Raw genomic sequence first — 14608 nt, 5'->3', positions numbered from 1 at the left:
TCAATGCTGAAAATTCACAGTCTTCACAAGCCTTTATTTAACGTTATTGTTATCGAATAATTTTAAAATTGTTTACTAATTTAATTTTAGTAGTATTTTAGAAAATTTTTGTGATTTAAAAACAGAAACAAAAAGCGCATTTGCCGGTTTACCAAATTCATATTTATTGGCTATTGGATCAGAGGTGTGTTGAAATTCAGCCAATCACGCTAAAATATAAATTTCTCTTTTTCCGGTGGCATCAAGTGAGGGTGACATGTCATTGTGTTGACCTTCGCACGTTTCGGAATTGTCAGTGTTTGGAATCTCCTGAGGGTGACCGAGGCCGATAAGTTTGACAGCCAACTCTATTGAAAATTAGTTTTCTTTCCTTTACTGTGCTATTTAATAAAAAGTGAGAAATCTTTTCCGTTTTCAACTTTCTAAATTACGTTAGAAGGAGAATTCAATTTGTTTCTTTCATTTTAATGTTTTGGTAATTAGGTGATTTTCAATATTACTCCGTAAGTTTTATAAATTATTTTTTTTCATGTTTTCAGGTCATGTCTGACCGAAAATTTTTCGTTGGTGGAAACTGGAAGATGAATGGAAGCAAGAGTAGTATTGATGGAATCGCCAAATTTATGTCATCAGGTCTTGACCCAAACACCGGTAAGTAAAAATTAACATATATTAATCACATCAGAATTTTAGCGATATTGAATATTGGGGAGGGAATATAGCAACCATATCCGTTTAATCGCCTATAATTTTCATGTTTTTTTACTCGAATTTTATGTTATAAGCAATTGAGTTTTAATAATTACAGCAAAAGGGTTGAACCTTGTTTCTTTTCAGCAAATACCCATCTCACTAGATTTTTCAAGTGTGTTTCTGTAAATTCCCCTAGCTAGGAGTCTTACTTCATTGATAAATGCTTTTTAATTTCTTTATAACCTACGAATATGTATTTTTTTATTATAATTTGTTATGAGAAGGCTATTCATAATAATAATTGTGTTAAATTTTCTTATCAATGTCATATACATATGGCATTGATAATTAGTAACAATATTTTTCAGAATATTAACAAGGTTTAAATGTTTCTCAAACATTTGCTTACATATTATTAGTACGTAATTGGTGTCTAAAATGTCTTATTGCTTAATTGTTTTTATTAATTTAGTTATACTTAAAAATATCATTTGTAACTGCATGCAACAGTATTCACCGGTTTCGAAAAATAGCATTTTGAAATATATTTTTATAAATTAAACTAATAATGATCATACGTATTTCATTGAATTGTGATTCCTATATTCTATCCTGTAGTAGATGACAGTTTGATTTGTGTTGTGAATTGGTATCCAGAACTATTTTTGTGTGACTATAATTTGCATTTTCTTGACTATAATTTGCTCTTAATTTGCATTTTCTTGTTATACATGCCTTCAGAAAAGTTTTTTTAAAATAATAGAATTAATTTATGGGCATAAATTTTGCATTTTCTTTTATTGGTGTGTAATATCAAATGTAATTATGAAAAACCTTAATTTAGATTCTTCAAATAGATTTTTTTTTTTTTAAACCTTCTTGTTTTTTCTTTTCAAGTTGGGAAAATAATCTTAATTTAGTGGAAAAAGACTTAATATTGAAAATTATGTAAATCTTATATTTATGTATTGTTATGTTTAAATTTGTGTCTGTTTGGAGCTTGTATTGGTATTTACATGAATATATTTATTATTTAGAGGTTGTCGTGGGATGTCCTAGTATTTATATGGCTTATGCTGTTTCTAAAATGCCTAACAATGTTAAAGTTGCTTCTCAAAACTGTTATAAAGTTCCAAGTGGAGCATTTACTGGTGAAATTAGGTAATTCATTGGATAAACAATTAGTGTAAAGATCCATCTATCTGTGAATTTATTGTTTGTATCATAATAATATGTATACTGCAGTTTCTTTTTTGTTGTATCTATATGCAATTTTTACAGTTCTAAATTTGCTGTTTTGATTAATAAGTAATGTGCTATAAAACATTTACTTCGAAAACTCTAGATATCTGTGATTGAACTGTAATAATATTTCAAGTTAACCATTTAAATACCTACTGAAGTAAAAAAGAGTAAACCAAATAACTTTAAATTTGATAAATTCACTACTAAAGAGCATCTAACTACTACTAAGAGCAGTGAAATAAAAATTTAGGTTTAAAAGTAAATGTGCGTTTTTAAGAATGTCCCATTTTTTGAAACATTGTCGTTTAGCAGGAGCTTTTTTAACAGTGACATCCAAGATTCAACTGCATTCCAGTACATATCTTCAGTCGGGACAAGATGGTATCCCTCTTCTTAGAAGTCGAAGGAAATATGAAATAACATTTTGAGAAAATATGAATTTTTTTAAGCATTAAATAATTATATATTGGTGAGATATTCTACATATTTTCGAGAATGCTTTTAAAAATACATCAAGAGGAGCATAATTCAATGGAATTATACTCCTCTTGGCATATTTTAAAAAGCATTCTGGAAAATATGTAGAATATCACGATGAGTATAATTCAATGGAATTATACTCCTCTTGTGGTTTTTCAATTTTGTTGGCTCATCAAATTTCACTTTTTCGATTTTTTTTCATAGGGCGTTTACTTTTATTTTATTTTATTTGCACTTGAATCTAGGATTTGATTTCTCATTTTATCTCCTCCAATATTACTTTTAAAAACTATTCTACAAACGTAGAATGAAATAACAGGCGATGAGTTATTTTGCATGTTTTCCATGTCAATTAAAACTTCTGGGTTCATCAGGCTATAACTGACATATATCTAAGTCTTCCAAATCTAAATCAGAAAATGTTTCGAATAAGGCCATTTTTGTGTCATTATTCATCTCTTAGACATGGTGCTACTAAGAGCAAGAAAAATTTTTTGAGACAAATAAATTAAGAAATGCTTTTTCTATCTCTCAGTTGGTGACAGCAAATGTACCGTCATGTGGGGCTACTTTGTGCAGGATTTTGCAGTTTTTGAACTTTGACCTGTAAAAAAACTATGTTAATTCAAGCTTTGGTAAAATTTATCGATATTATATTCATAACTTGACTCAGATGAGTGAATTTGATCAATATTGGCATTATTTTTATGTGATATGTACAAATAATAAGTCAATACCTTGCACAAAGTAGCCCCCAAGTGGGGCTACTTTGTGTAGCGATATGAATTCAGTTTAATAATCATGTTTTTAGTAAAATATTGATATAAAATTGTTAAAAAAGTTAATTGTTGACATTTTTAATAACAAAAACATCAACATATGTAAAGATATTAGTTTGAAAATAATTTTCAGCGTTAAAAAACCCATTTTTTATAAAGAATTTTTTCTTAAAAAGAATGTTTATTTCAAAACATTTGAGTTTAAACAAAAGGAAACCATATACATTTTTGAACATTAAAATGGATGAAATTTCAAAAATAATAATTATTACATATTCATTAACATTTATAATGATAAATTTGAACATAACATGCTTGAATGAACATGACAGAACTTGCTCTTCAGTTTCTGTCAAAATCACCTGATGTCCTAGAAAATATATTTTTATGCATTAAATCATTAGATTAATTCATTAGAAAAATCTTTGTAGAAGAAAAATAATAGTTTACCAGCACGTTTCACGTGTTTCTTGTAAATTTTATTATCAATAGTATTTCTGTGGATTTTGTACTTGCGAGAAGCTTCTGCAATCGACATACCACCAGCAACTGCTTGCAAAGATTGTTGCAACTTTTCTAAAGTGTAATCGCGGTAGTTTCTTGTTCCAGGTATTTTTTTTATAACGTCTGACCATTTTTCTGTCGAAAAAAAAAACTAATGAAACTTTTTGCACAAAGTAGCCCCAAAGTGCATTTTTTTTTCATTTTCCGTTTATTTGTTATAAATTTTCAAAATTTTTTAACGCTAACATGATATAATTGTTTATTAATATATATAAATAAAATATTTTGCATTTACGACAATTGTTTTATCAACGTCTTTGCATTTCACAGCTACAGTTTCCACGCACACTTTCGACGTTCTCGGAAAGTTTTTGACATTTGATAGACAAAACACACTCTGAGATTGTTTAAAAATTCGAAATTTTTTTTATAGTAATAGAGGAGACCTCTATCTTCAAATTCCATACATTTTTATTGTGAAAAAAGCGTAATACTGAATAGCAGCACTTGAAAAGTGCCAAATTTGAATTTGCACTAAGTAGCCACCACTGCACAAAGTAGCCCCACTTAACGGTATCACGAAAGTAAAATAAATCGCAAGAATCAGAAAGGAAAAACTATTTCTGTCTAGTAGTTTTAATTTCAACAAAAGAAAAACACTCAAAAGAATACATATCTTACATTACTTTCTAAGAATACTGTCACTATTATCAGCTACTTGCAGACTCGTGTCAAAAGAAGTTGATCCTAAACATTTACATTCCCTTTTTTCCATTCAAACATCATTATTAACTTAAATAAGTATCATTGTGCAAACTGAATGTAATGCACAACATATGACTCAATGAATCACTTGAAATCTAAAAGTAGAACCCTTGAAATGCCAATGTTCCAGAAATAGAAAGCTTAATTTAGACTAATGTTGACTTTAAGATTTTTAAATATAATTTCCCTTCAAAAAAAATATGCTTTAAAAAAAATCTAATGAGTTGAGAATAATCCTAACAAAGTAAATATTTGTAATAGTAGTAATAAGAATTAAATCCGTAGACACAGATAATTTTTTTCAAAATTGAATATAAATAAGAGGGCAGTGTTTTTAAGGAATGGTAGTTTATTTGTACAAAGAGGGCACATTTATAGGGTTCAAAGGGCAGCAGGGCAGGCTGCCTTGATGCCTGCCCTGCAGGCAGCAACGCTTTGAGAAAATAATGAGAATATAATGCATTTGATGAATATTAATGCAATTAATGAATATAATACCCTCCAACTTATGAGGACTTTGAAAATAATTCTTTCTAGTGGTAGCGAACCAAAGTAGAAATTTTTAAAGCAAATGGATCTGTCATAAAACTTTTATCAGAACTTAAGAATCTAGCCATATGGCCTGCACTTTTATAAGTAATAGTGGACAAGTTACGCTAAAATTAATTTTTTTTAAATATTAAGACATTAATTTTGCTACCGTCTGAAAAGAAGATTTCTGAAACTACGGAAATTCCGTAGCAGTTGGAGGGTATGCATTTGCATTCTAAATTAAATAATTTAAAGACTGGTATATGTGTGCCTTTTTTAGTGTTTGATGTGTAATATTTTTTAAGATTCAATGATATTTAATTAGATATTTTTTACCAAACAGCTATTAAAAAATTTTACAGAATAAAAATTATGTAAAGAAATAAATACTTTGGTTATAGGATTAATCATAATCTCTTTTGTTTGTTCCTCTATCTATTTCTAAAGTAGTTTTAACAGAAATTGTTTTTTAAAAAAAAAATTTATAAGGAATGCAAAATTTTAACAGTAATAAAATTAATAACTGTAAAATATTTTTCTAAGTTACTACTTCCGAATAATTAGTTTCTTAACTGGAAAGGGTATGAGCCCCCACATTTTAATAATACTATTACAGCAGTGTGTGTGTTCAAGACAGTCTAAATAAATATGTACATAATATTTTTTATTTAGTACTAAATTTTAAAATATGCAAATATTTATCCTCAATTATTATTTTAAACATTGGTGTGTCAAAAATAAACAAAATGCAATTTTACAAAACTACACGCAATGTTATGTTACTGTGGTATATCGTAAACTTTTTAATTCTAGTGCAAAAGTAGTACTAATATTCTTTTAGTCCTGTTTGGCAATAGTAAAATTTCATTTAAATATAAAGAGCTGTATTTCATTATTCTTTGCTTACCTATGACATTATAGTTAAAATTTTATTTAATATTTTTTTAGCCCTGCCATGATTAAAGATATTGGATCTGAATGGGTTATATTAGGCCACTCAGAGAGAAGGAATGTATTTGGAGAAACTGATGCGGTAAACTGTTTAGTTTATTATCTTGCAACTATTCTTTTTATTACATTACTAACAGTATTAATGCAAAATATGCATATAAATTTAACTTTTATTATATTTTAACTAAATAAAGTAAAAATCATAAAGCACATTGTGTTAGTTTTAAAACTATTTTTAAAATTTGTATCTATTATGTATTTAATATCTATTTTTTAAGTAATAAAAATTTCTTATTATAAACCTAACTTTTTTTCCTTTAACTTTTTTTCCATAATTTTAAAGCTGATACATACTGATCTCGAACTTCCTGAACTAAAGAATAATTATATTTTCTTTTTATGCTTTTACCTAGTAAAAGCATACAGTAACACAAATCTTTGTTTTTAAGAAACCTTTTTAATTTATATATTGTGAGTATTGATTTTCAATTTAGCTTAGGAATAAATGGAGTATAATGAGCTAATTAGGAATATAATGAGCTGTTTTAGGCACACATTTAGTATAATTTAACAATTCTAATGTCATGCTGGTGTCTGGGTTGACATAAGTGTTAACATAGTATATATAATAACATACATACATGCATTCTATCAATTGTTTAAGTTACTTTTTAGAAACTAAAGGGAATTGTGTAAATAGTTAATTAGCTGCTACAAGTTTTTTACTTAATTTCAGAAAGTCATTTCAACACAAGCTCTTTATTTTTTTGCTTGATATAATATACTAAATATAATATATAACATAATATAATAAATAATTTTGGTTTAATTTTATTTATTAGAATATAACCAAGTTTAAATTTTAGGTAAATTAATTTTATAACTTAGATTTTGAAAATAGCTTTCAAAATACTTGGAATTTAAATTTGATAGCAAGGTTAAAAAAAAACAACACATTTCTAGGAATAAATTAAATCAAAGTGTACTAAAAATATTAATTAGTTATTAAAGCACTCCTGCAACAGTTTTTTTTTTGTCCACAATAAATATGGGGTTTTACCATTTAGTTACCAAAGGCTTCATGATAGCAATATACAAGGTGTCTTATTAAGTTCTCATAGTATTTATGTGATAACTAGCTAAATACCTGTTCTTCGTAGTCACTGTGAAAATATCACTTTCCTGGTTCTTCCACTAAGTTTTTCAATTAAAGGTAAAATAATTTCTTTTTTTATTCATATTAGTTGCCATTCCTGGTGCCATTACTTAATTAAATTAAGCAAAAAAGTTTTTGAAGTTTATCCGAACTGAAAAGAGATTAACGGTATTTAACATCACTTAGCATGATGCTATTGCTCAGGACAAATCATAATTGTCAACATTTATCATTATCAAGTAATTTTCTCCGGTACATATTTCATTCAAGGGACCGTAAGACACTTATTTCCACAGTATTAGTATTAAAATTGCTTAGTATTGATGCATTATCAATATAATATACTTTATTCCTATGTTATTATTTTTGGTATTAATTACATGACCCTTCAAAATTTGAGTTTTGTTAAAAATATATTAATCAGTGGTAGAAAGTTAAAAGATAACTTGGATGATTCTACATTCTACATATATTTCTACATAAAATTTAGTAAACTGTGTTATTTAGTATTTTATTAGTTTTTCAAGTATTTTAAAAAGTTAGTCATTACTAACATGATTTTATAACGTTTTTCAATTTTGAGTTGGAGTTTAATGTTTGTAATATCTTGTGCTTGATTTTGGTATGGATCATAATGGTTATGAGGAGTAGTTATACAGTGCCCGCCGTTTATTAAAATCACTTTCGTTTTATGCTCTTTTGATTTTATTAAGCGGCTGATTTTATTAAGAGGCGATTCAACATGTGAAAAAAAAATTTACGATATATCCAAAATGCACACACTTTAAAAGCTAGTTGAGAATAATCCTAACAAAGTAAATATTCNGCATTTTCTATTATAAAAGACACAGTTTGTGCTTTTCATTTTAGTAATTATTAATTAGTTGTAATGTTTTGTCTTTTATATGCCTGATTAGACCTTACTTTTACATCCAAAATAAGTGATACTTCTTTAAAATACATGAAATTGTAGATACTCATAAACTTTAATTTATTTTTTTTCTTGCATATTTAGAGTATATTTCTGCGTCCACATGCTTCTCTAAATTACATAGAGTAATTGATGCTTAGAAATTTTAATTCAAGATTTGGTATAATATTAACTCCCCATTTATTTAAGCTCTTTGTTTAACATCCTGTAATAAATTTTAATCATGCATAAAACTTAAAAATTCTCGTAATAATTTCAGTTAATTGCTGAAAAAACTGCACATGCGTTAGCTGAAGGATTGAAAGTTATTGCTTGTGTTGGTGAACTTCTAGAAGAAAGAGAATCTGGTAAAACTCAAGAAGTTGTATTCAAGCAGACTAAAGCAATTGCAGGTATGAGTAGAATTATTATTTATTTATTTTTGTAACCATGCATTGTATTTGCAAGAAAAGTCTTAAGCTTATTACGAAAAATATGCTTCCCTCAATTTCATTAAAAGTTGTAAGCTCTGAAGAATACAAGTGCAATATTTTGAATTAAATGCTTTATATGCTGTTGAGGCTTGTATCACTTAAAAATTGTTTATTATTTTTGTGGAATGTTTTAAAGTTTTTATGTATTTTTCCATTCTTTAGCTTAATGCTAAAAGAGAAATAAATTTACTTGTAATGCCAAAATATGTTAATTTTTATATATTGTAACCATTTTAAGTTTTTGTCTTGCTTAAGAATAAATAATTTTTTTAAAGCTTCTGAGCAGAAGTTCAGACTAAGCAGCTGTCACTATGATATGCTTATACAGCCTGTTTTGAAACAAAATGTCAGTAAAGCAAGAACTTATATCAGTGTCATTATTGAAATCTGCATGTGGAAATAATAACATGAGTATTTCTTTGCATTAACAATCATTGAAATTTTCTTTCAGTCTTCTTCAAACTTTGAAGAGATTATGAACGTAGTTGTAATAAAGTGATTGACTTCACCTTGCCCAAAAATGACATTTACTTTAAATTTTTAACAAAACTAAAAAAAAAACGTAGCAATTTTTACTGAAATTAACTGTGATCCTTCTCTACGGTTGGATTTCTTTACTTATATTAAGGATATCCGTGCACCTGGAAAGTCATGAATTTCAGTATTGAACAAAATTTGTCATGAAATGTCATGATTTTAACTATTTTTTTAAGAAAATCATGGAAGTCTAAAAAATCTAATTTTTAAAATGGAATTTAAAAATACCCCCCTCCCCATTTCGTGGTATTCCGAATCTTTAAATTTGTAATAAAATCCCCACTCACTTTCATATTTTACTAAAATTTAAAGAACATGCTAAAAACAATTTATAAGTTATGGTGTTCTTTCAAAAAAAAAGAAAGAAAAAACATTTCAAGAGCGAATTATCTTTTAAACTTCTGTGGCTTCAGAATTTTTGTTACTTTTTTGTTTTATCAATTTAAAATTCTAGCTGAAGCAAGCCAGTCATTGGCGAATTTTTTTAATTCCGAAATGAGAACAGAAAAATCAGGAGTATTTCTTTCCTTTGGGATGAACAAGAAAAGTATATTTAGAATATAATTCTTTTGAAAAAATTTTTTTGCTTTTGTATTTTTTTTAGCTATTTTATTGCTTTAACTCTTTTTTTACTCTGTTTTTTTTTAAAAATTTAAAATCTTTAAATAAGAAGATGCAGAGTATAACAGTTTTGGTTATACATTTCATTTCAATTTATGTTATTCTTTTTAACAATTCTTGTTGTGTTTTTGTTGGAAAAATAGTAACTTCGATAAGTCTTGAAAAATTCTAGAAATTAGTCATGAAAAGTCATGAATTTGGGAATCTAAAATGTAGCAGATACCCTGTATATTGGAACATATGTGGCCCCAATAATTTCTCAAATTTATTGCTTTGCTCCTAAGGCACAAAAAAGTTAGAGACCCCTAGTTTAGACTGTTGAAATTTAATTTTTAGTGAATTCAACAATTCTTTTATGTTGCCTGATATGATTTAGTACTTTTGTTTTAAATGAGCACTAATTGTTTATTATATTTCAGACAAAGTAAGTGATTGGAGTAAAGTAGTTATTGCTTATGAGCCAGTCTGGGCCATTGGAACTGGAAAAACAGCATCCCCAGAACAAGTAGGTTTTAATTATCTTTTTTTAAATTGTAGATTAGGTAGTTCTTCCTATGTTTATTTTTATTATGTCTTGTCTTATATTTGCTGTAGTTATTTTATAATTTATGAAATGTAGTAATTTTATAATTATAAGGTTTTCAAACGAATTAATGTTTATATACCAGCTTTTTAAAATGTGTAATATGTAAAAACTGATATTACTCCTCAACAATTTTTAAATCACCTTCTTGTCCTCCCGATTAAGAGAAACTCATAAAAATCTTGCTAGTTGAGAATAACATTATAAAGAAAGACGAGAATACAATTAAACATTTGTAATAGTAATCAAAATTATACATATAAACACATATAATTTTACCAGTGGGTAATTATTTTTGAAACAATGAATAAATTTTTTTTAAGGAAATACAATATGAATAAAAAGCTTACAGTGTTTTTAAGGGATGGTGACTTATTTTTACAAAAAGGGCATATCAAAGGTCAGACAGGGCAGGTTTCCCATCAAAAACGCTTAGGGAAGTACACTGTTTTCACGTATTCATAGATATTGTAAATACCACCTATTATTCAATAAGTTTGAATAGCAGTTGAAACTAACTAACCCAAATATAAAAATATTTTGACAACTCTTAGTTTTTTAAAACCTTTCTTGTATGTTGCTTTTAATAAATTATACCAGGGTGCGTAGCGTTTGTAAAAAGTACTTAAAGGTGCTTTTTTCAGCTGCCGTTTTTAAAAAGTGCTTTTTTGTCATGAATAATTTTTTTCTTCCTTCAGTGAGATCTGGCGGATCCCCTGCATTTCACGAAAAATGGGGTGTTTGCTACGTAATCATTCACACGGACTGCATGTCGTACCCACATTATGACTTGCGCATGCGCGCACACTCGAAACTGAAACCCGAGTGCTCCAATTTGGATATAGTCAGATCCTTATTAAATGTTCTTCTTTTTAATTTATAATTTTATTCTTGTTTATTTTATTTTACTTCTAGCACTTTTTTGATGTATGGGGTAAGGGTACTTTTGTTCAGAGTCAAGTTGAATTTACTCGGTGAAGTGGGAAAGTACTGATTGTTTCGATTTGCGTCCGTTTCTTTTTGAGTTTTTTTTTAATGCTAAAGCTGTTCATAAAAAGTTTTTGTTTTTCAATAATATCATTGATTCAATATGAGTGCTTGAAAATTTTTGTAAAGTGCTTGAAAAGTTTTTTAAAAGTGCTTATTTTTGATTCAAAGATTTGGCTATGCACCCTGTATACTCTTTATTGAAATTTGAATTGTAGTGATAAAATAATTTCAAATTTTTTTTCTCCCTAAGCTTCTTTGCAAAGGCCTCTGGTCAGGTTTCAAACTAAAAAACGGTAGACTTTAAATAATTGAAAAGATAAGTCAAAAAATTGATTGAAAAATTATTTTGACTTATGCAGAATGAATCCTCAGTTGATTCTTGTTCAAACAGAGCTAAATTATGTTTATTCAACCATCCAAGTGTTAAGTCCCTGAGTAAAATTGTGCAGAAATTTCTTGTTATGCATTAGTCCTATTAAATAGCATGGAAAAAAAATGTTTTTTTCCCTTCTCTTTTTGCTGGAAAGCCTGCAGTTAAAAGTTTAGAAAAAGCAAGAGCTAATGCTCATAGGGTTAAATGCTGTTTGAATTAGACTGTTTTATGCTTTACTTTTCATTGGCATGCATCTTGATTGTTGCATATATTTTTACCTGTTGCTTTCTTCTATTCTACATTTCTATCTATTTTGTTTCTTATTGATCTCATATATTTAAAAAATAGATGATAATAAGCTTGATTAAAGTTTTCGGATAAGAAAAGGTTAAAATAGCAATATAAGATGCATATATTTATTTTTAGAAACAATAAAGATAAATATTTTTTCTTTCCACAGGCTCAAGAAGTTCATGAGCAGTTAAGGCAGTGGCTAAAACAAAATGTATCTGCTGATGTAGCAAATAGCACAAGAATTATTTATGGTGGTATGTACCTTTCTTTTTTTCCCCGAAGATTTATTTACTGTTAAATAATGTTCCTGTTTCTCTTCTTTAATATTTTTTTTCATAGATAATTGAACAAGTTAGAGTAGAATAATCTGCTGCATATTATTTCTTATAAATATATTTTTAATTGATACTCTTATGACTATATTTTAAGTAAACTCATCAGGCATTTCATTATTAAGTGTACTGGTTTCCAGTTTTAGACTTGTTAACTTAGCTTTTCAAATTTACGAATCTTGAATTGTACTGCAGCCTCTTAATGAAATTTCACTTTAGTTGTGACTTTTGCCTTCTGGCTGTTCCAGTGTATGCTTTGCTAAAAATTTTCACTAAACTCGATACTCTTGAAAAATGATTTATGCTAGCATTTTAAATTACAGTGTTCCATGAATAGCTATTAAAAGATTAATTAATACTTTTCCATTTTGCTGGCATAGGTAACTTTGGCAGTTTTATTATTTATTTTAAACAAAAAAAAGTCTTGACTTCAAAAAAAGTTTGATTTGCCTGCGCCTGACAACTTTGCCTCCCACGCTATAAAATAGAAAAGCACTGATTAATAAGGGCAAAAATATAGTTAATATTTTATTTCTTTATTTAAAATGAATTTATAAATAGACAAAATAATAGAAACTGATAAAAAATTTTTGTATTTCTAAAGAAATACTTAAAGAATCTTTTTATAACTTAAGTGTCAAGATTATGAGATTTCTTATACTATTTATTCAATGAAGTTTAAAGTTTTTAGAGGTTTGAGGTACCGACAATAAATTACAAAGGAAATTAGTGTGTTTAAACACCCTATGGCAAAAAAATGTAGCAATAAATTTGTAACACTTATTTTGGCTATTATATGCAATACTTGCACGAACTTTCGTACGCCTTGCTTAAGTATTTATGGATGTATGGAAATTTTTAATAAAACATTTTGTCTTAAGTTTTTTTTTTGTTGTTCTTATAACTATGAAAATATTCAATAAAAATTAACAAAATTTTTAGAGCAATTTAAAAGTAATTACACAATTATTGCTATAAAATTTGTGAAGAATTATTTTAAAATTGCACAAGATATGAGTAATTAAAATAGTTCTTTTATATTGTGCATGCTTGGGAAAATTTAGAATTTTTTTTCTCGCAATTCTTTAGAAAATCATATTTGCCAGCTAATAAAAAGTCCGATTTCAATATCTTAAAACATTAAAAAGTTTCAAGCAATTTTCTGAGTAGTTTTTGTTCTTTTTAAAAGTAACTCATAATGATAAGGGGTTTTCCACAAATTTTATTTTGTACTATTAAATAAGATTTATAAAAAATGACACTGACATTGTTGGGGATAATCCCTGTAAAAATTTTTTTTTGTATTTTCTTTCCTTATACAATCATATTTCGGTGTATGAACCTTTATTGTAAGGTATTATCATTGGTTATTTAATTTGTCTTATGTAAGAAAATATTTGTAGAGAACTCCCTTATCATTTTGAGTTTCTTTTAAAATTTACAAAAACTACGTAGAAAATTGCTTTGAACTTTTAAAATGTTTAAGATATTCAAATTGAATTTTTTTATTAGTTGCCAAATGCCTCTTTGCCTCTACGAAGTGAAGAAATTTTTTAAAATTTTTCCCGTGTATGCACAGTATAAAAGAACAACTTTAATTACTCATATCTTGCACAATTTTGTTCAACTATTGAATATTTTTAAAGTTATAGCAAATAAATGTATGACAAAAAAGTTATTTTTAAAAATCTCCATTATTTAAGCTAAGCTTACAAAATTTTATGCAATTATTGCATACAATAACCAAAATAATTTCTACAAGTTACAAACTTATTGCTCAATTTTTAGCATAGGTTGTTCAAAGTGTTTGTAATTTATTGTCAATCCCTCAAACCTCTAAACTTCATCTGATATGTATGAACAATCTCATGATCTAAATACTTTTGAAGTTATAAAATTATTCTTTGAGTATTTCTTGAGAAATGTAGAAAATGTATAAGCATAGAAATGTTTCCATTATTTTGTCCACCCCTATAAATCGTTTTGATTATGTTATATTTTTCTGTATTGAATTTTTGGTTTACAGGATCTGTCACACCTGCAAATTGTAAAGAATTAGCTAAGAAACCAGACCTTGATGGATTTTTAGTTGGTGGAGCATCACTAAAACCAGACTTTGTTGAAATTATAAATGCTAGGAAGTAATTTTTTTTACAAATATGTGTGCCATCTATTCGAGTATTAATGTTAAAAGAATGACTTGAACTATATACATACCAGTGGAAAGTTTTTAAAATCTGACAATTCATTCCAAATCTAGTGCAATAGTTACTGTATTGAAAATTTTTTGTTGGCAAAACCAAAAATTGTATTTTTATGAAATGTTCCTATTGTTTTATGCTTTCATCTAAATTAAAAAATGAATATGAA

General features: G+C 27.2%; 1 protein-coding gene across 1 annotated transcript; it reads left to right on the top strand.

Annotated features, from left to right (window-relative positions):
* The first annotated feature begins 227 nt into the window (after positions 1 to 227).
* LOC107438987 (triose phosphate isomerase) lies at positions 228 to 14608 on the top strand. The gene is made up of 8 exons (XM_043045150.2): positions 228 to 394; positions 540 to 651; positions 1731 to 1854; positions 5946 to 6030; positions 8295 to 8427; positions 10086 to 10171; positions 12073 to 12160; positions 14265 to 14608. Exons 2-8 carry the CDS (start codon positions 543 to 545, stop codon positions 14381 to 14383), a joined length of 744 nt encoding a protein of 247 aa, XP_042901084.1. The 5' UTR covers positions 228 to 394; positions 540 to 542; the 3' UTR covers positions 14384 to 14608.

The sequence above is a fragment of the Parasteatoda tepidariorum genome, chromosome 1 (genome assembly GCF_043381705.1).
Source record: "Parasteatoda tepidariorum isolate YZ-2023 chromosome 1, CAS_Ptep_4.0, whole genome shotgun sequence".
NCBI lineage: Eukaryota > Metazoa > Arthropoda > Arachnida > Araneae > Theridiidae > Parasteatoda > Parasteatoda tepidariorum.
This window is presented reverse-complemented; position numbering and strand designations above follow the sequence as displayed.